This window comes from Lutjanus erythropterus, chromosome 2, assembly GCF_056507025.1.
Source record: "Lutjanus erythropterus isolate fLutEry1 chromosome 2, fLutEry1.hap2, whole genome shotgun sequence".
Classification (NCBI taxonomy): Eukaryota; Metazoa; Chordata; class Actinopteri; order Lutjaniformes; family Lutjanidae; genus Lutjanus; species Lutjanus erythropterus.
The window spans coordinates 26,340,778-26,360,038 of NC_139318.1; the positions used below are offsets into that span (position 1 = coordinate 26,340,778).

Sequence of the window (19,261 nt, forward strand, 5' to 3'; positions counted from 1 at the left end):
GTTTTTAAAATGATCAGTTTTTGATCTGTAGTTTGATCACTATTGATCAGGCTCTAGGACTAGAGTCTAGTCCAGTGCATTGGGCTGCAATAGATTTCATTTAGCTTGTAATGTGTAGTATTTGTTTAACTGTGGTGTTTGAACAGATTTTATTAAAAATTTATAATATTCTGCCCCATAATGTAAATGAGAGGATAAATTATGCCAACTGTATCTAAGGTTTAATAATATAAAGGCTGATTATTAAATGAAATTTATCACTCCGCATCTTGTTCAAAAAAAGCTAAACATCGTCATCCATTCTCTCCAAACGGCTTTTATACCGTTAAATTATTTCTGTAGATATTAAAATTAGATATTTTTAATAATACAGGGTTATACTGATTTGCGTCTTCTCTCGTTTGATTTCATTTGCATTTAATTTTCCTGGCACTTCTTCTTTATTATGTTTTAGTCGATCCGCAACTTACCTTGAGTGACTTGAACAGTATAATGCTATACATGTGTGTTGAATGGGCTTACAGACAGCGCTCATACAGAGGAAAAGGGGTTGTTCGTGTTTGTGGTTGGATGGTTGGGGGAGGGGTTTTACAAACAGACCAGGCAGGAAGAGACCTGCGTGTTCACATTTTGGCATACAGACATGAAGGACCCCTGCGGTGCTGGAGCTCTACTCCTCGAAGTGACTGCCATGACAATGAGAGAATCATTAAAAATCATATACACGTTCAATATCAGACCTAAGAGAAACATGTTTTACAAAACAAGAGCGACCCCCACCCCTCAAGAAACCAGGGTCAAAGTTCACAGGAAGCTGGGGGGCTGCCATTTTTCCCTACTGCTGCTACTGGATCGTGCCTAGAAGGGAACCACAGACCTCCGAAAGATCTCGCGAGAGGGAACATTTTAACCCAAAACAAGATCCTTCCATGACTCTAGCTAAGTGTTTGAACCTTAGACTTACCCAGATTGATTTGTGATAGCGCTGCCACAGGTCAGTTTTTGACAAAATGCACAGTGAAGAAATAAAGCGCACAGATCTCGCGAGATTTTCGCAAACTAAGGGTTATCTTCTGGACGCGACCCTGCTACTGCTAACGTTAAACGTTAGATGCTAAAACGACGGGGAGGGGCGGTTGGTTTTGGATTCTGTCGCTAGCTGGTATCAACGGCTCGATATCGTAACACAAAAATCCGTCATTTCTCCGACCGTTGACGCTAACAACCATTGTTATTGGATGAATTCGGCATGGAGAAGGTAGCGGAGCCGTCTTGGACTTCTTCGTACACCTACCAGGTGAGCAAGCACAGTGCGGAGATGCTACACAACCTCAACGTTCAGAGGAAAGATGGAGGCAGGTTCTGCGATGTGATCTTACGCGTCGGCGAGGAGAGCTTCCCCGCTCACAAAGCTGTGCTGGCGGCGTGCAGCGAGTATTTCGAGTCGGTGTTCAGCCGCCAGACGGAGGGCGACGGCGACGCCAAGGAGCTGGAGATGCACACCATCAGCCCCAAAGTTTTTAAAGACGTCCTGGACTTCGCCTACACGTCCAGGATTGTGGTGCGACTGGAGTGCTTCCCGGAGTTAATGACAGCTGCCAAGTTTCTGCTGATGCGGTCGGTAATTGAGATCTGTCAGGAGGTGATCAAGCAGTCCAACGTACAGATCCTTGTACCCACCTCCCGCGGAGGAGACGCCAGTCTGTTCCAGGCCACGGGGGCCACGGAGCTGGGCTTCTCGGTGGCACAGCAGCAGGAGCTGGTGAACGGAACGGGAATGCTGGTGAACGGTCAAAGCTTTGCTAACAATGCACAGATGCATGTGGATGGGGGTGAAGACACCACCGCCGTGTTACTGGAGGACGGCGGTGAGTCATCGGTGCCCATGTTGGAGCCTGTGGAAGGGCTGTCCGGGTCCCCATCAGCGGAGATGCCCGGCTTTCAACACGACACTGGCTCCCCGGGCTCGAAAAAGAGCAGGGGGAGACCAAAGAAAGAGCCTCTACACTTTAATCACAGTAGCACCCAGAAAGACAATGGGCTGTTTCCATGCGGGACTTGCGGTAAAGCATTCACAGAGGCTTCCCGCTTGAAGAACCACGAAGCGCAACACGGAGCCCACAGCGGCGGCGGTGTAAACAACGCCGGTGACAGCCTGTCAGCTGCGGGCGGCATGTCTGTAATGTCTCAGCCCGGTCTGATGGAGAATGGAGTGCAGCTACACGGAGGGCTATCAGTGGATAACGGGCGCAAACGGGAGAGGACCAGGCGGCATGTGGGCTGTGACATTTGCGGTAAAGTTTTCCGCGACGTTTACCACCTGAATCGACACAAGCTCTCCCACTCCGGGGAGAAGCCGTACGCTTGCCATGTGTGCGGGCTGCGGTTCAAACGCAAGGACAGGATGTCATACCATGTTCGGTCCCATGACGGCTCAGTCGGCAAACCTTATGTGTGCCAAAGCTGTGGTAAAGGGTTTTCAAGGTGAGTTGACCCACTGACAGTGTGTCCTGTGTTTTAGAGTTGTACGAAAACAATGCTATGACTGTGCCTCAATGTCTGGGACTGTCAAATCATCCATGGCACCCTGCTCAGTTTGCAGTATTTATCCCCACGATGATTCAACACAGATGTGTACACAAATAAACATATATAGTTTAAGCATATTAAGATGCACAGTTAATTTAGAGACTCACATTAAGCATTTTCACAAGTAAGAAAGGTACTTACAAGTGTAATAATAAGCACATAAGTACAGTCATTTAAAAATGTTCAAATGAAGTATGTAGTAAGACATTGCAATTTCAAATTTTTGGATATCATTCAATTCATATGTAGCATAGTATTTTAAACCACTTTGATAAGGTGAATGTGTACAAGAGGTGCAGTTATTAGGGCTGTGTATTAGCAAGAATGTGGTGATAAGATACATACCACAATACAGGGCTTGTAATTCAGTATATTGTGATTTATTGTGATACTGTAGGCAACGTGATATATTGCTTTTTTAAATCTAATTTTGGGAAAACTCATAGTTTAAAGAACAAATCATTTGCATAAAATTTGAGTTAAAGTTTAGCTTTTATGCAATCAGAACAGTAACACTAGATAAGAGTGCTGCTATCTGGCAATTTAAACACAATACAAAATGAACCACTGCAACAAACCAATGCATGTATCATGATACAGTTTCTGAGAATTGATACAATATCATAAACAAAATCACAATACTCCAGTGTATCAATGTTTTCCTACACCCCTAACAACTAATATTTATACATCATTTGAGCTGACAGCAGAGGTAACCAGGTACTTTTTTAGTAGTGTTTCATAAATAAACAATATGTAGTGCTGCTTCTTTTCTGTTTATTAAGGGGACCATTCCGCCTTTTCATGAGATACACTGATGTCTTATATAAGATATGACATCTGAAGGACAGTGACTGCAGGTATTAAGTGAGTATTCACAATCAGTCACATAATTGTGAACCCACAGTTTAGCAGCAAAGGAGGAACTGACAGAAGCAGTTCATATCAGCCCTGCTGTTCATGTTCAGAAAGCTTTTTTTCAGCTTTAGAGATATATAGACACAGACATAATGTAGTCAGCTACTTCATCACTAGCTGTCTGAAGTCTGGATCCAATTCATAAACACTGAAATTAGTTAAATTCTTTCTTGTGAGTTGGTACCAATTAACAGAGATAAGACAGATTTAAAATCTTTCCTGACACACTCTTACATGTTAGCATATACAAATCCTTCAGCTTCTGTCGTTAAAAATTGCAGAACTGTTACTGAGTGACTTGTCATCTGTCTAATTTGGCTTCAGACACACAAACCTGTTTACTAGGCTCAGTGTTCTCAGGCCCCGTTTTCAAACTCACTGTCACCACCTACTGCTGTGGAGGTTGAAATACATGCAGATAGTAAATGAATAGAAGTCACAAGTAGCTGAAAGGTAACTGATAAAAAAAAAATGTGATCAGGGAGAGGGTGGAAGTTTGTAACAGAGCCTTCACCAAATTTGTGGTGAAAGGATGCCGTGGTTGAGTCCCCTCAGGTTTGATATATCTGAGAAAAAGGTGACTACAGAGACAGTTTTACATAATTTGGAATGGTTACAGCACATGCCACATAACCACAACATCCACAGTTTGATTCTGGTCTTAGACAGACATTGCATGACATATTTGAGTGTAGATTCATTCTATTTTATTTTTTTCTATTTTTTTTATTACTTTTGACAAATTCAGAATATCAGTCAGACTCTGCTATTTTATAAGAGGATGTATTGCAACATTTAAACATTAAGATAATGTGGCCATAACTTCACACTTACAAAGAGTGATGAATGAATGATTTTATTTGATGATCATAAAACTGCACTGCAGCAGTTATGTATGATAAAACGCCATAAAGCCTGAAGACTTATTTTCATTTTTGTCCTCTAGAATAACACTTAATGCATCACAAGATAAAGCAAAACAACAACAAGACAGCAAGTGAAAACCATACAATTGACATGTAAATAATTAGCAGGTCAGCAGCTATGTCAGCACAATCTTGTTTTCCATGTTGTTAAAAGCTAAAAAAATGAATGATGATCTTTAAATGTTCTTTGTGAATCACTCAATTATTCGACTGTACTGCAGCACTGTGTGAAAAAGTGTTTTCATCCATTAGGCTATTGAATCAAAAAGCTTTTAAATCTGTCATGCTGCCTCTTGTAAAGCAGCTGTTATTGACTCTTAAAAGTGAAAAATAATGAAGTACTTTGGCACATAATAATTAATAACCATGTGCTCATAATAGACAGTTATTTCATGTTTATTTGCGCATGAAGGTCAAGACCCACCTGGATAGTACCTGCTTATGTCTTTGTTGCTAGTTTTCAGTAAGTGAAGACGAATAAAAGTGACTGTCCTTCACAACAAAGTTGAAGCAACAGCAAAGAGATTTTCTCATAGTTTTAAGGAGAGATATTAATGATAAGAAAAGTCATCTTTAGCAGCGTGAAAATGTGTTTGAGATTAGTCATAGATGGACATGACAAATATTCCTTTTTTCTTTTCAGACCAGACCACCTGAATGGACATATCAAACAGGTTCACACAACAGAGAGACCCCACAAGTGCCAGGTAATATTTAGGATCTATTTATTACACTTTATATCCCACTGCCCAGTTAATGATGATTTTGAACCTTATGTGAGAAAGGTGTTGACATGTTTCTTTCTGTATTGCAGATTTGTAATGCCTCTTTTGCTACAAGAGATCGCCTCCGGTCACACCTTGCATGCCATGAGGACAAAATCCCCTGCAAAGTCTGTGGCAAGTTTCTGCGAGCTGCCTACATGACGGACCATCTCAAGAAACACAGTGAAGGAACGCATAACTACTGTGGCATTTGCAACAAAGGTAATTGTTTAAATACCTCAGCATGCACCACACTGTTACAGACAAAATACATAGTTGGCACTGAAGTCCTGGCCATTCAGAGGATAAAGACTTACCGTAACCTGATTTTGGTATTTGGTTTGCTCTGCTGTGCATTCTTAGAGAAGTAAAGAACGTCATTGCAATGAATGGTTGTTTGTTGTTGTTGTTTTTTTGTTTTTTTTTTGACCTGATGTTAATGTCAGTCCAAACATGACATTGGTCACCTGCTACAGTTTTTGTTCTTCAGTCTCTAAAATGCGTGATAAAATGTCTTCAGTAAACACTCAAGTGTTCTCCATGTGTTTTTTTCCCTTCTTGGACACAGGAGGAATCACAAACACTCCTAGCATTTCTCAAAGCCTTATGCAATATGTGTGTTGTTGCTTTTCAGTGTCATTTGCTTCCCGTTTTGATGGTGCTATTCAGACACAGTTTTTGTAAACTCAGTGCCTTTGGGTGCTTTCACATCTAACCTGTTTGGTTGGTGAAAGTTGTTGATCAACCCCTGGTGTGGACCAAACAACTGGACCGAGACTGCTTGAAAAGGGTGGTTTCAGTCCGATTTCAAGGGTACTTTAGAGTGGTTCATTTGTGGCGTCAAATGAACCAACAACAGGATTTTTTAATAGCAGATATGTGATGTTGGCATGATTTCAAAAGTTAAGCTACTAATAAATCCATCTGCTGATTGTGAAATCTGTTCAGGAAACGATAGTACAATTGATTTGTGTAAAATCACTGGATCGGTTATCTGTATTAGGGTTAGATTATGTTGACCAAAATTGCATATGATGATGATGATAATGATGATAATGATGATGATGTCCATATTGAAACATTGCAATGGACAACGGTATCGTTGATATCGTTTTTATATATGTATGTATGTTGGATATTAATTATTATTATTAATATTAATTGGGCAGTATTTTATGATGTTTTACCTTGTAAAAAGGTACCATAATAATAATTCCTTGCTTAATTTTTATGCTCTCTGGCTGACACTCTTTAATTTACATATTCATCAGTTCTAAGCCACTAAATCACAATGTTACATTGGTAAAGGCTCATTGGTCGATGGATGATGCTATCATCCAGCCAACCCTAATCCATTATTCACTTCAGCCTATGAATTTTCCCTAAATAATAGGTCAAAAAAGTGTGAGGCAGCAATCCCACAGTAAGTTAAATAGCTAAATAAGCATGTCAGTAGCATTAAAGTGCTGTATGAATTTGTGTCAGTCAGTTGAATTTGGTTTCCAGGATCCTGATAATGTGCTGAAGATACAGGCTGACAACTGAGTTACATGTTGGTCTCTCTAACTTCATGTTTATGCCTCTTGGTTTGTTTATAAAAATCATTGTGAGCAGAAACTAAACGTGAACTTCAATGCAACAATGTATAATTTTTACCCTGTTCTGGAACAAATGAATTGAACTAACTAACTAATTGCCCTGTGAAAAAAACCTTAAAAGAGTGCCTCTTCCATGTGAGGATAAAAGCTATATTTTGGTTCAAATCATACCATCTTTACAATGCATGGTGTCTTTCAGGGACAAGTTGCATGGAGTTGTACAAAATATTTAGAATTCTTTTTTTCTTTCCAGGGCCTGTTTGGTCTGTAGCCAAGATGAAATTTTCATACTGAATGGGACAAATATGTCTAAAAGTTGGCCTTCACCTTGTACATTAAGTCTTTGTGCTACTAGCTGAAAACTTTTTTTAGGTATCCATTTATTTTGGTGCCCACAGAGCACAAACATAGAGTCCTGCTTTGGCCAAACCAGTTGAGCTCATAGATGTCACAGCCTCCTTTTTTTCATTAATTCAATCTTGATCTATGCAGGGAGGTGATATAAGTTTTGTATCACATTTGGAGTGTGCTTTATACACGAGACAATAGTAATGTCACATTTACAAATACATAATACAATAAGAGAAGAGAAACATGAAATGATGAAATGTAATGCAACAATGAAATGCAAAAACAAAGTTGCTAATGAATTAACAGATAACAAAGCATCAAACCAGCAATAAAAAAATTAAATTCAAGACAGTGGAGAAAATCTGAGTTAAACAAAATGCTTCAGACAATCTTAAAAATCTTGAATTCTTCCTTTTGAGGTGAGATAAGTCCCAACCATGAAAATGGCTTTTGTGTTCCTGCAGATACATCCGTTGATAATCAGAGATTGCAACAAGGGCAAAAGCACCGTGATTAGTTCTTAAAGAACATCACAATGTACATCACACTTGGTTTGTTCTGGACAGGAATTTAGATTTATTTATTTATTTATTTATTTATTGCCTCTTGTCTATAATACAGTGATACTCCTCACTGTTCAGAGATAATATTCAAAGAGAATATTAATTTGAAGGAGCAATATGTAAGACCCTAGAGTACAAAAAAGAGTACTGCAGTCTGAGTAGCAAGTTGTATATTAAATAATTAATTTAAACTAATTAATGTGAAACAGCCAAACAAAAATATTCTTCACTGGAGTGGACATTTCAAAGGAGAACATGGTGGCTGCAGCATTATTGTCAGAGAAGCCGATATTATAATTTAGCATGTTTCCTTAATCTCTGACATATATAGGCTGTCACTGTGTAACAGGACGCCCCTCCTCAGAGTCCAAGGCCTCGAGTGTGTCAAACAACTGCCTTGTTCTTTGTTCTTCTGGTCCAGGTTTCTCCACTGCGTCCTACCTTAAGGTGCATATAAAGACACACCATGGCTCTCCACTGCCCCCCACTGCCACAGTGCACACCTTCCCTGAGCCAAGGGGGGAACTGCAGATGCACAACGGCAACCCTTACCACATGGGACGCCAGTGCTCAGTGGAAGGCAAGCAGCCGCCCGCCCCATCCCAAACTTTCATGTTTCTGGCTTTTCATTTGTTCTTCTGCTTTTTGGAGAAACATGCTGCTGCATCTTTGTGTATGTTTGAAACACAAGCATTCATCAACCTCTGCTGCCAAGCTTTTTGCTCAAACATTTGCTGTTGTGCAATTTCACGTGCTGGTTGTCTCTCTTTTAGCTAAATTTTGTTATCTTTTATTCAAGGGGGGTTATGCATAGAGAACCTTTCTGTGGTAATTGGGTAGATTGAAAAGAGCTGGAAATACTGCACATCTCTTTGTTTTTTTAATTATTCTCTAACAATCACACTATTTTTAGTCAGTAGTGCCACATAAAGAGCTGGAGAAGTGTTGGAAATACCTGTGTTCTCAGAAGTTTCACTTATTCAAATCAAAGATCAGAATGGCAGAAATGGCTGGAGGAAACCTTTTTACGTTGTACCTTCGAGCAGTGTATCTTTTACTATGCAAGTCAATAGGCAGACGAGTCAGTTGCTGGCGTACATTCTACAAAATTACATTACAGTGGAAATCATTACCTTTTTAGTGGTGTGGTAAGTAGGAGCAGCTGATATGTGCACCTATGCTAATTAAACCCTAGATTGTTGTCCAGGCTTTGTTCAGACTGCAGGCAAATCAGATTTGTTCCTCAAGTCCAATCTATAAGACAGTCTGTTCACACTGTTACTTGCAAGTGATAAGATTGAATTTGTGTGTCCAGACATCACTAACCTATCTGTGTGGGTTGCTGTGGCAACAACGTCACAAAGGCATCAATAACTATGTACGCTGGTGACGTAGTTTTCCAATTTGCACTAGCAGCCTGAACTAAGTTTCTAAGTGAAGACATAGTACTTTATTATGCTGAACATTGGTAAAATAATATAGACAAATTTTAGTTTTCTATCAGCACATATGGTAAATAAACATGTAGAAGAATTTGGAGTGCTGACTCCCATTTGCCTTTTTTATGTCTGTCCAGCATGGCCATAGCATGGTATGGTTAACAGTGTCTGTTTTCTGCTTGGCTGATCCATCAGCAGTTGTTCAACAATGCAGTGTTGCATGATAGTCCTAATGTGTCCTCCATTTGCCCTGGATTCATTGAAGCTTTTGTAGTTGTGCCATTCTTCTGGGAGAAGCAGTAGCATAGTGACAGTGCAAAGTAAACTGTGAGCCACAACCATGATTGGCAAAAAATAACACGGAAGTCAGTGTTTACATCTGTTAGTTGTACTTGTAACTGACTTTCTTCAATTTTATGAATAATCAGAGGAAGTTGAAAAGTATACTATTTGGCTAATTGCCAAACTAAGGTTAGCCATCCAAATGATTGATTATAATGAGAGCTGCATTTGCTTCAAGAATTGATATAAGGTGAAAGCATTAGTTACTTATAAATCATTAATATTGATCATGCCCTGTCATTTTGTCTAGCATAATGGTAGGTGTTTTGCTGCAGATGCTCTTAAACACGTGTTATCCTCTGTAGGCATTTGCCATTGTCCTTTTGTGAACAAGAGTTATTTTGAGAAATTGTACAAGCCTTTTTTAATGAGTGATATTATCAGTGTCAACACCACAAATAGGAATTCATTAGCACCATATTGACCTTTATAATTTCTAGCCTAGCTGAGCAAAAGCTTCCTGCTTTGGCAAGTGGAGACTCGACAAGCTTATTGGAAGTTAGTAAGTTCACAGTCTCCTTTGAGGTGAATCCAAGATGTTAGAATCAATTTTGATTGTCATAGCGATTGCCAGCAAGTTTGTGACAAGAACAACATGTCACACTACGCAATGACTCACAGATATGCGTAGTCAAAATGTTCATGATTTGTGATGCTTTTACATGTGTCTTGCTCAGGTTATGCTCTTATGTAAGTTTGTCTGTTTTCTGCTTATTTCCAAGATGAAGAGGATGACAGGATGTGTAGTAATTGGTGTTGGAGTCATTCTGAGGTGTCACTAAATGATCAGACTTTTTGATATAGTATAAATGTGTTTCAACACTGTGGACAGCAGTTTTTATTTGTGCAAGACTGACAGTCACATGGCAGATAGATTTCATCTAAGCAGCTACCAAAGTGCTAAAAGTAAGAGGCTGGAGTTTTTCCTTATTTGAATCAAGGGTCTAATGATTTAGGCTGTTGTGCAGTGAGCAGATGGCATAGCCTCATGAGGCAAATTTGTGTAATTGAACTATATAAACGGAATTGACTTGACTGTGAATATTTGAATAAACAGTAATTAGCAACAGGTTAGCTGAGAACTCAAAGCATTTGGCTTCAGTAACTTAATTCTAAATGACAAATTTTATCAGATATGTTAGCAGAAAAAATAATTAAGTCTTGGAAATGGCCATGGTCAAAAGTGTGTACTGTCGCTATATTTACTGCAGTTTTCACTGTAGTCTTCATTTAGTGTCATGCCATTTGTGAGACCAACACATTGTGTGTGTGTGTGAACATTATACTTGGTTATACACAGTATGGGCTTTTCTCACAGGGATTTTCTGACATGTTACAACCAGGCACACAGGTGTAACTACTAACGTTAATGTTGGCTCTCTGTGCTTGTTGGTGTGTCAGTGAGCCAGCATGCACAATAGCAGGGTCTGGGCATTGTTCCACCTGTATTAAATGTGTTTATTTTAATTTTTTTTATTACACGTGTTTAAAGTCATACTATGCAGGATTTTCCTAAAAACAGTGTGTAGACTCATAAAAAAAAACCTTGAGTCGTCATTATGACAATCTAGAATTGTGTGGTGAGAAAATAAGAAATTTCAGGCATAGGGTAGGGTGTCTGCATCTGCAGAGACCCTGTCCTATGCCTGAAATTTCTTATTTTCTCATTATTTAGGTGTGTTTAAGAAAGGGTTTTCAGTTGCAGCTTCAGCTTTCCATTGTCCGACACCCATTAACCGGCAACTAACCAGTTGATTTTCAAGAAAAAATGTAAAATGATGTGAAATTAAAAAAGGGGCTTCTTGTCCCCATGTCGCACAAGTCAGCTCCTCCTCTGGTAGTCAGAGAGGCTCTGAGTTAGGAGCAAACTGGGCTTGTGAGAGCTGTCTAGGAGTCATAGTAGCTCTCGATGACATCACGTAATTCAAGTTTGCCCTTTACCACACCACTCAGCTGTGTATTAAACTCAAATCAGTTGGCACACCAACTGAGTGAGGGCTTCAGACCGGACAGCATCACACTTTCTCTCCCCAGTTAGTAGTGATGTGACAACAACCAGGTGCTTGATCTTAATGTGATATAGCATAGTGCTAGTACTACTACTAAACTGAAGAGTAGCATCATACAACTTACATTTGACTTTATTTCTTTTCTCAAACAGTTCAACTGTTAGCGGAGTGTGTGTATGCAAATTAACCTATAGACCATCATATGTAACGAGTCATAGGTATCCTTGGTGGTTTATTGGTTAACTGTTGACATTACTAGCTCGACACTTTTCTGGGCATCAGCCTTTGGTTAGTGGTGTGTAGCCCCTAGCAACACTGTGTAGGTTGTAAGGTTGAGAATCTATAAAAATGTAGTGACCTCTGTCCTCAGCTCGCTGTCTGTGAAAGCTGCAGAGAGAAATACACACATATATATACACACAGCTGAAGCAGACTGAGGACACAGCAACAGGATGACGGTTCACTTAAGCTGTATTCACACAAAATCCAGCATGGTGCAGAGCTGTTGGTGTGTTATTTGTGCTTTTGCTACTGTCTGTCTCTGTATCTAATTTGTTGAGCTGGGGAGGAGTGACCAGTTTTGAATGGTGCATTTACACATGGCAACTGGTAAATCTTGCATAGTATATTTTTTTAGTTAAACCTTTAAAAGTTAAAATGTCCACTGTGAGAAAGGTCTGTACTCAAATGGAGCACAATATATGTGATTTTTATTTGATAAAAGTAGCACGAATATCAGCTGTTTTAGTCAATAATTTTTATAATTTACATCATAGATTTGGTATTTCTATTAGAGAGAAAAAGGTAATTAATTCATCAATCAACAAAGATTCACTCAAACTAGTAAACCTGTCTAGCTTGCTTTGTTTACAGACAGCATTTCAAATTCTAGTGATGAAATGAAGGTAATTTTGTCCGTATGGTTTCCGCCGGCCTGTTATGTCTGCCCCCCTCCCCTTCCTTTCTCCCTGGCCGGGTGTTGTGTAGACCTGTGTGTCAGTCGCCAGCTGCTTCTCACCTCGTCTGAGGCAGAGGGTCGCTTTCATGGGCTTTCTGGACACCCAGTTCTTCCCCAGCCCGGCCCTCCAGCTTTGGGCCTGCAGCCTGAGCTGCTCATGGGGAAGGCAGGTGGGGCTCCATATTTCTGGGAGTGTCGCTCTGGCGGGTTGCCTGGCTTCCCCGTCCATGGGCCTGTGGCAGGTCAGTACAGTCCAGCAGGAGGTTGGGTGGGGGCATGGTGCTAGCACTGCCCACTGGTTGGATGAGCACAGCAGAACTGTCAGTGGAAACTGGGCAAATGGACTGAAATAAATTGTATAGTTTAATGCTGTAGTCACATTGAAGAAACTGTCAGTTTCTTTTTTACTATATTTAGTTATTGATTTGTAAAATTAATTACCACCCTTTGTGGTAACTTTATTTCAAGGGTTGTGCAAAGACTGTCATGGCAGTGTCATAATAATGTCATGAACATGAAGGAGTCTTTATGCATTTTCATGATTGTTGTAAGTAAGTGTCATTTGGTCAATTATGTAATTTTTCCTGAAAACTTGGCATTATTGAAGATGTCTTTGTCAACTTGATATTAACCAAGAGAACATAAGCTGTCAATGTCTTTGTAATGACAACTTGGCATCAATCAAACTTAAATAATCTGTTTAGCATTATTTTGTAAATTTATGTTATGCTGTCATATGTGGTTGGTTTTGATATTGTGACATTGGCTGTCATAAGACCATAATGCATGAGCAAAGTGGTACGTTTTGGTCTTGCCATGAAACTGTCATTAAGTTTTATTACATTGTCCAACAACAAAGGTGGTTTTCAAGTCAAGAGAATTATTCAGGACATTGTTTTTAAAGGCTGTCATAAAAATTAATCTTTAGTCCAAGTCCAAAATGTACCACTTTATTTAAGGTCAAGGAAAATATAATGGGTTCACTACACCATGTGTCAAAACCAACCACATATGACTGTTTAATGTTAAAACATAAGGTTAACGCTTTCTTTAAGTTTGATCATGTCAAGTTGTCACGACAAAGACAGTGACAGGTTATTTTGTCTTGGTTAATGTCAAGTTGTTATAACAGTGACATCTTAAACAATGTCAACTTAGCACTGACTTGGTCACTTGACTGACAACTGACCACATTACACTTCATGACAACAGTCATAAGCATTCCTAAAGACCCCTTCATGTTCATGACAGATATTAGGACATGGTTATGATAGTGTCATGACAGTCTTACGCATACCCTTCAAATAAAGTGTCATCTAATTTGTTCTACTTGCTGGTGCCTTCTCACTAAAGTTCCCTAGTGAAATTTGCAGGTGCCAACCAGCTACTGGATTGAAACTGTATTTGACAAAATATATCCTTTAGTCAATTTGTTCTAACTCATGTCCTCCTTTTCCCCCCATTTCCCTTTTCTCTCTCTGTCTCTGTTTGACTCTCCCCCTCCCCATCCATGCTGTGTTTACCACAGACGGGCAGGAAAACGCTGGGAAATGTCCTCATCTGGAATCAGAAGAATCAGATCCATCATTCGGGGAGTTGCCTAATGGTGATGAGCTTAAGTCCCCACACAAACCCGACGGGCCAGAGCTTGAGATGCCCTCTTTAGCCTGCAACGGAGCCTCTGCAGGGTCCTTGGGTTCTCCGGAGGGATCTAAAGCCAAGACGGACCCTGAGAAGAAGTTTACCTGCGGCATCTGCGGCCAGGCCTTCCGCACCAAGTCCTACCTCAACAAGCACCAGCACAGAGTTCACAAAGCCCAGAAGGCCCAGGGGATTTCGGGGTCGGGCTTAAGCGAGTTGGCCCCCTCCCTGACCTCTCCCTTCTCCCCTCAACAAAACATGTCTCTGCTGGAGTCGTTCGGCTTTCAGATAGTCCAGTCTGCGTTCGCCTCTTCACTGGTGGATGCCGAGGCAGGTCAGAGCGGAATGGACTTTGGAGGGAAGTGACATATTTAATAAGTTCTTGCAAAGCCTCTTGTTCTTAGGACAAAGCCGGGTCGCCCACAGAAGATGCTCTGTATTTGGGAATAACTTTGCCTCAAGACTACTTTTTCTGTTCATGACATTACTTAATGTGTATCTGATATTTTTGTCACAGACTGCCATACGATTCCTACTTTTTCTACTTTTTCAGAGTATGAAAAGTGCGTGTACGGTGTTAAAATTTTCTTTATAAAGAAACGACATGAAGGTTTTATGTCCTTTATCTTTGATGTGGATCCGTTGAAGTTATGTTCGGTATGCTTTCATTTGTTTTTGGCTTGTGTGTTATTGAGCTTTCTTAGCCGCACAAATGTTTCTTGACATGAGAGGAATTATTTACTGCAAGCTTAAAACAAGTAATTACTTATTGTCTTTTTGTGAATTCTGTATTTATGTTGTTTCTCTGCGTCTTTTTAAGAAGGATTTTGTTTTTCTTAAGGACAGGGATTTAAATTGGCCTCAATTTTGATAGCAGGTTTTCTTTGAATCTGTTAATTATTATTCCAAGAAGCATTCCTAACAGGCCTGAAGGCATATTTCGTGACACATTTATTATAAGCAATTTTCTTCTGAGTCATATAGAAAGTGTCATTTTACAGGCCAGTGAGCACTGCTGATAGCTGTCAAGGACCTTATTGAATCACCATTGACAGGATTACTTTTAAAACATTTATCAATAAAACTTAAAATTTGAATTGTTATGGCATGCATCTGGCACTGTAAATTTATAATTCAAGCAAAATCAAAAATAAATAATTAAGCTACCTCATAGAAGAAAATACCACCCTATTGCTTTGTGTGTTATAGCAGAGTTAAATTTTGTGCTAATGTCATTAGATTTTAAGTCATAACAAATTTACAAATAAGAGCCAACCATTCATCCTGTCAGACGTCAGAAAAAAATGTATTTAAAGCTCCAATAGCACCATAGCTCTCATTTTTAGTTTTGTTTCTTACCCATGTCTTTAAAAAAGCCTGCAGTTTGATTGGTAGAACTACCCAGAGTTGGTTCACTGATAGCTGGAGGGATGCGCTCTTAATGAAGCCGATCTGCTGGCAGCTCATTTGAATGTGAAAAGCCCTTTATCAGTTTTTGATTTGATGATTTCGAAAATGAAATATTCATATGAAAACCTGCAGAAGTAAGGAGAAGAAAGCCATTCTTATTACGATTTATACTGTGCACAGTAGTGCCTGAATAGTGTCCCGGGATGAAACATTTTTAACCTGTAAAATTTGTCTTGAAACACGCCTTGAGCTTGTTAGGAATGATTTTTGTATCCCCCCCTACAATAACAAGGTTTCCGAGTCTTGTTTGCTAGGTATTAAATTTGTTGTGTACATTAAACAGGGACCAAGGTCAGGTATATTTTCAGTATATATTTTGAAAAAATGTAGATTATATTTTATTAACTTATTCATGCCCTCTGTTTTGTGTACAGTTTTTTTTAATTGTCAAATGAAAATCTTGTGATTTGCTCATTTTGATAATGGTTCACTCTAAATTATGTTAAATGGAGAGATGTGTGGTTATATGTATGTTAGAAGAAGGAGTCACACCCTGATCCACCAGCCTCTGGACCGACCAAACGTAATGCAACTTTTACAGAATCATGTAATTAAGCTCACTTTAACTCCTGGTGTCTCCACCCTGTTCTTGTGTTGCTCGCCCACCTCCTGTCTTGATTGGCTTGTGCTGTTAGAAGATGACATGTCTTGTGTTTGTGCTAATGGTCACTAGGTTAAAGGTCCAGTGTGTAAGATTTATGAGGCTGTATCAGCAGAATATGGCGGAAACGGAATATAATATCATAAGATTCACAGATATGTTTTCATTAGTATGTAATCACCTTATGTAAGAATCATTTTTTCATCACCTTAAAATGAGGGGTTTATATCTGCCATGTTGCACCACCGCGTTTCTACAGTAGCCCAAAACGAACCAAACAAACACTGACTCTAGACATGGCCTTTCAGATTTTTCACAAGCTTTGAAGCCACCGTAGGTTCTCCTACACTTTTGGAGGGGCAGAGTGACATGAGGTGTTTCCAATCTGCAAGCTCACTGCTAGATGTCATTAAATCCTGCACACTGGTCTTTTTAAGGCACAAACTATCCATCTGGTAGGGCTTTTCTACCAACATGCATCCAGCCCCGTTCCAGTTCATGTATCTTATTTTGAAACAGTCTAAGAATTTCCATCAAAAATAAATTGGTCCAGAACCCGAAAAGTAGGTTCCTGGCTGGACCAAAAAATGGCAGGTTTACCTTGAGAACCAAAGTGGACATATCATATTCTACAAGTCATGTTGTTGATGATGATCATTGATTACAATTGTTCCACTCAAAAGAAGTGGAAACTTGGGCTGGCTCGCACACGGGTTGCTAGATAGCACTAAGGTTCCAAGAATATTGAACAGAACCAGTTAAAGCACCAGAGTTTATATGGTGGGAAAGAGCCTCACAGTGTCTTATAGTGAAAATGTGTTTAATCTTGAATCTGAGACATTCCTGTTCCTTAAATCAACATGTAACAGGAGCCTCACGTCCACGTTTCTGCTTTGCTTTTTTGGATTTGAAAACTCTATTATGGTCACTGTAGAAAGAATGGCATTAATTATAAGAAACTGTATGTAAAAAAAAATCTATTCCTGTGACTAAATTTTAATTTTGGTTTTGGATCACTGTCAGTGAGGAGTTAGAGAAAATTGGTGGCAAAACGCTGCTGGTATTTGTGAAGAATCTTGACTTCTTATCAGAGGAGAAATATGTAGACCTCTAGCATTAAAAGTGAGCACTGCAGTCCAAATAGTGAGTTGGAACTATCCCCAGACTGTGTATTAAATAAGTTGAAACCCTATTTAATATACGGTCTATGGTTGAAGCGAGTTGTTTCCCCCTCACCCTCACCTCCCCAGACTCAAAGCTCAGGCAGGTTGTGTGCAGGCTGCAGAGACACTAACCTACAGAGTGTAGAATGAGCACAACATTGTACTTTGACAAGCGGTGACCAGTACTACACTGTAAGTTTATCACCTGTTTATAAATGTTACTTGCCAGTCAATGTAAAGCAAAAGCACACTGCTGTGAAAATATACACTCTGGAGTCCGAGTTCAGTGACTCCCTGTCTCACTGCCTGTCACACTCCAATAATATATTGCTCAGTTTAACTGTAATAAACATCATCTCTCAAAAAGATAATCAATGATTTCTTACAACTCAAAACAGATACCAGCTCATTCAGTGAATATTCAAATAACTGGAATTGACATAAAATGGGCAAACAAATAGTTATTCCCTCTGGGAATGAAAATTTCAAAGGAGATTATGCTGGCCATAGCATTGTACTTTGAGAAGTCAGTATTTCAACTTGGCATTTGTCCTTAATCTCTGATGACAAGTCATGGTCATTTTATGATTTAGTATAGCAAATAGATTACATATTTCTCTTTTAAGGTTGTCATAAGTATTGATACTTTTAATTGTGTGTTCAAAATAATTTCAGTTAATTCAGTTAAAAGGCCATTCAATTGCTCATTCAAGACTGCCTGAAATTTGTCTCGCAGCAAAGCCAGACAGTGTTCGGTCTAATTTCTTTACTGGTTGTAAAAACAAGAAAGGAAAAAAATGATCTAATTTTGTGTGCCTAGGTTTTTCACTTTTTGCAGTCGTACTGAAAGAAATATCAAGTATGGTTTTTATTACAAGTATATAACAAAGTTCAAAATTCTAGTATCGTGACAACTCTACTCCTCATACAAAAGTTGATTTTCTTGTGTATCATGATGCAAATCAAACGCAGTCCAACAGTGAAGGGGCTTAGCAGTGTGTGTGTGTGCGTGTGTGTGTGTGAGGTGATGGCTCTGTATATGTGTGCCTGTTTCTGTGTTTGATCTGTGTTTCCTGCTTTCTGTTTTAATTATTTGTGAGTAATTTAGTCTGTTAAATTCAGTACATTCCTATATTATTTATGGTTATGTTGTGATTGTAACAAGTGTATATACCATTCATATACACACTCTATAAATATATATATAAATATATATGAACCAACCAGTATGATCAGTGTTTGTCAATGGTGGTCCTGTACATATATAGATTTTTTTTGTTCTTGTCTATCATGTGGAGGGATGTTTAAGTTATGGCCATTTGATTGATTGAAAGTGTAAACTGCATGTTCTGGCATGCGAGCTGACCTGGGGACTGAATGTCGATCACTGGTTGGTGGCAGTCGAAGTTTCACTGTTCGCCGTACTGTTGCTCTGCTCTGGTAGCGCTCACACTGCCAGCTGCACGACTCATGTCTTTGACCAAGTTTTTTGTCCTTTTTTGATCCACTCTGCACTAGTATTTACTCCTTTTGAAAGGTAATAAGGGTTGTTTTTGTTAATCGATAATTTGAAAACAAAGTGGAAGATGCTGTAAGGAAAATGATGTTCCTTTGTTTGAGTATTTTTCTTCACTGGGATGTATGGTTTTGTTTTTGCTCATGCTGGTACTCAAGTGTAAAAGATGATTTTCCAAGGGTTATTAAGGCTTAAATGTTTTACTTTCTGTTTTTGGTCTGTTGCAAAGTGCCTTCCAAATACTGATTGTGCACAGCAGTGGATTAAAAAAGGTCCTCTTTTCTAAAGGTTAAGAATTGTACAGAGTGACTTGCATTGACACTTTTGTATAAAAACACACAGAAAATGTACAATATGTTAACTTGGTATTTTATCATCGTACTCAACAAAATTGCTCTTAAAACATGTGAGCT

General features: G+C 39.2%; 1 protein-coding gene across 2 annotated transcripts; it reads left to right on the plus strand.

Moving 5' to 3' along the window:
• The first annotated feature begins 1,003 nt into the window (after positions 1 to 1,003).
• Positions 1,004 to 17,613, plus strand: patz1 (POZ/BTB and AT hook containing zinc finger 1). 2 transcript variants are annotated; one of them, XM_084735164.1, is made up of 6 exons: positions 1,004 to 2,484; positions 5,077 to 5,140; positions 5,248 to 5,419; positions 8,131 to 8,289; positions 12,487 to 12,699; positions 13,986 to 17,613. In XM_084735164.1, exons 1-6 carry the CDS (start codon positions 1,250 to 1,252, stop codon positions 14,462 to 14,464), a joined length of 2,322 nt encoding a protein of 773 aa, XP_084591290.1. In that variant the 5' UTR covers positions 1,004 to 1,249; the 3' UTR covers positions 14,465 to 17,613. The 2 variants fall into 2 exon arrangements, with proteins under 2 accessions (XP_084591290.1, XP_084591283.1); XM_084735157.1 differs by lacking the exons at positions 8,131 to 8,289; positions 12,487 to 12,699 and having other exon boundaries at positions 1,016 to 2,484.
• The last annotated feature ends 1,648 nt before the right edge of the window (positions 17,614 to 19,261 follow it).

Coding starts and splice junctions, on each gene's coding strand:
- patz1 (XM_084735164.1), top strand. CDS start 1,250: ATGGAGAAGGTAGCGGAGCCGTCTTGGACTTCTTCGTACACCTACCAG. Junction 5,141..5,247: donor AGAGACCCCACAAGTGCCAG/GTAATATTTAGG, acceptor TCTGTATTGCAG/ATTTGTAATGCCTCTTTTGC. Junction 5,420..8,130: donor CTGTGGCATTTGCAACAAAG/GTAATTGTTTAA, acceptor CTTCTGGTCCAG/GTTTCTCCACTGCGTCCTAC.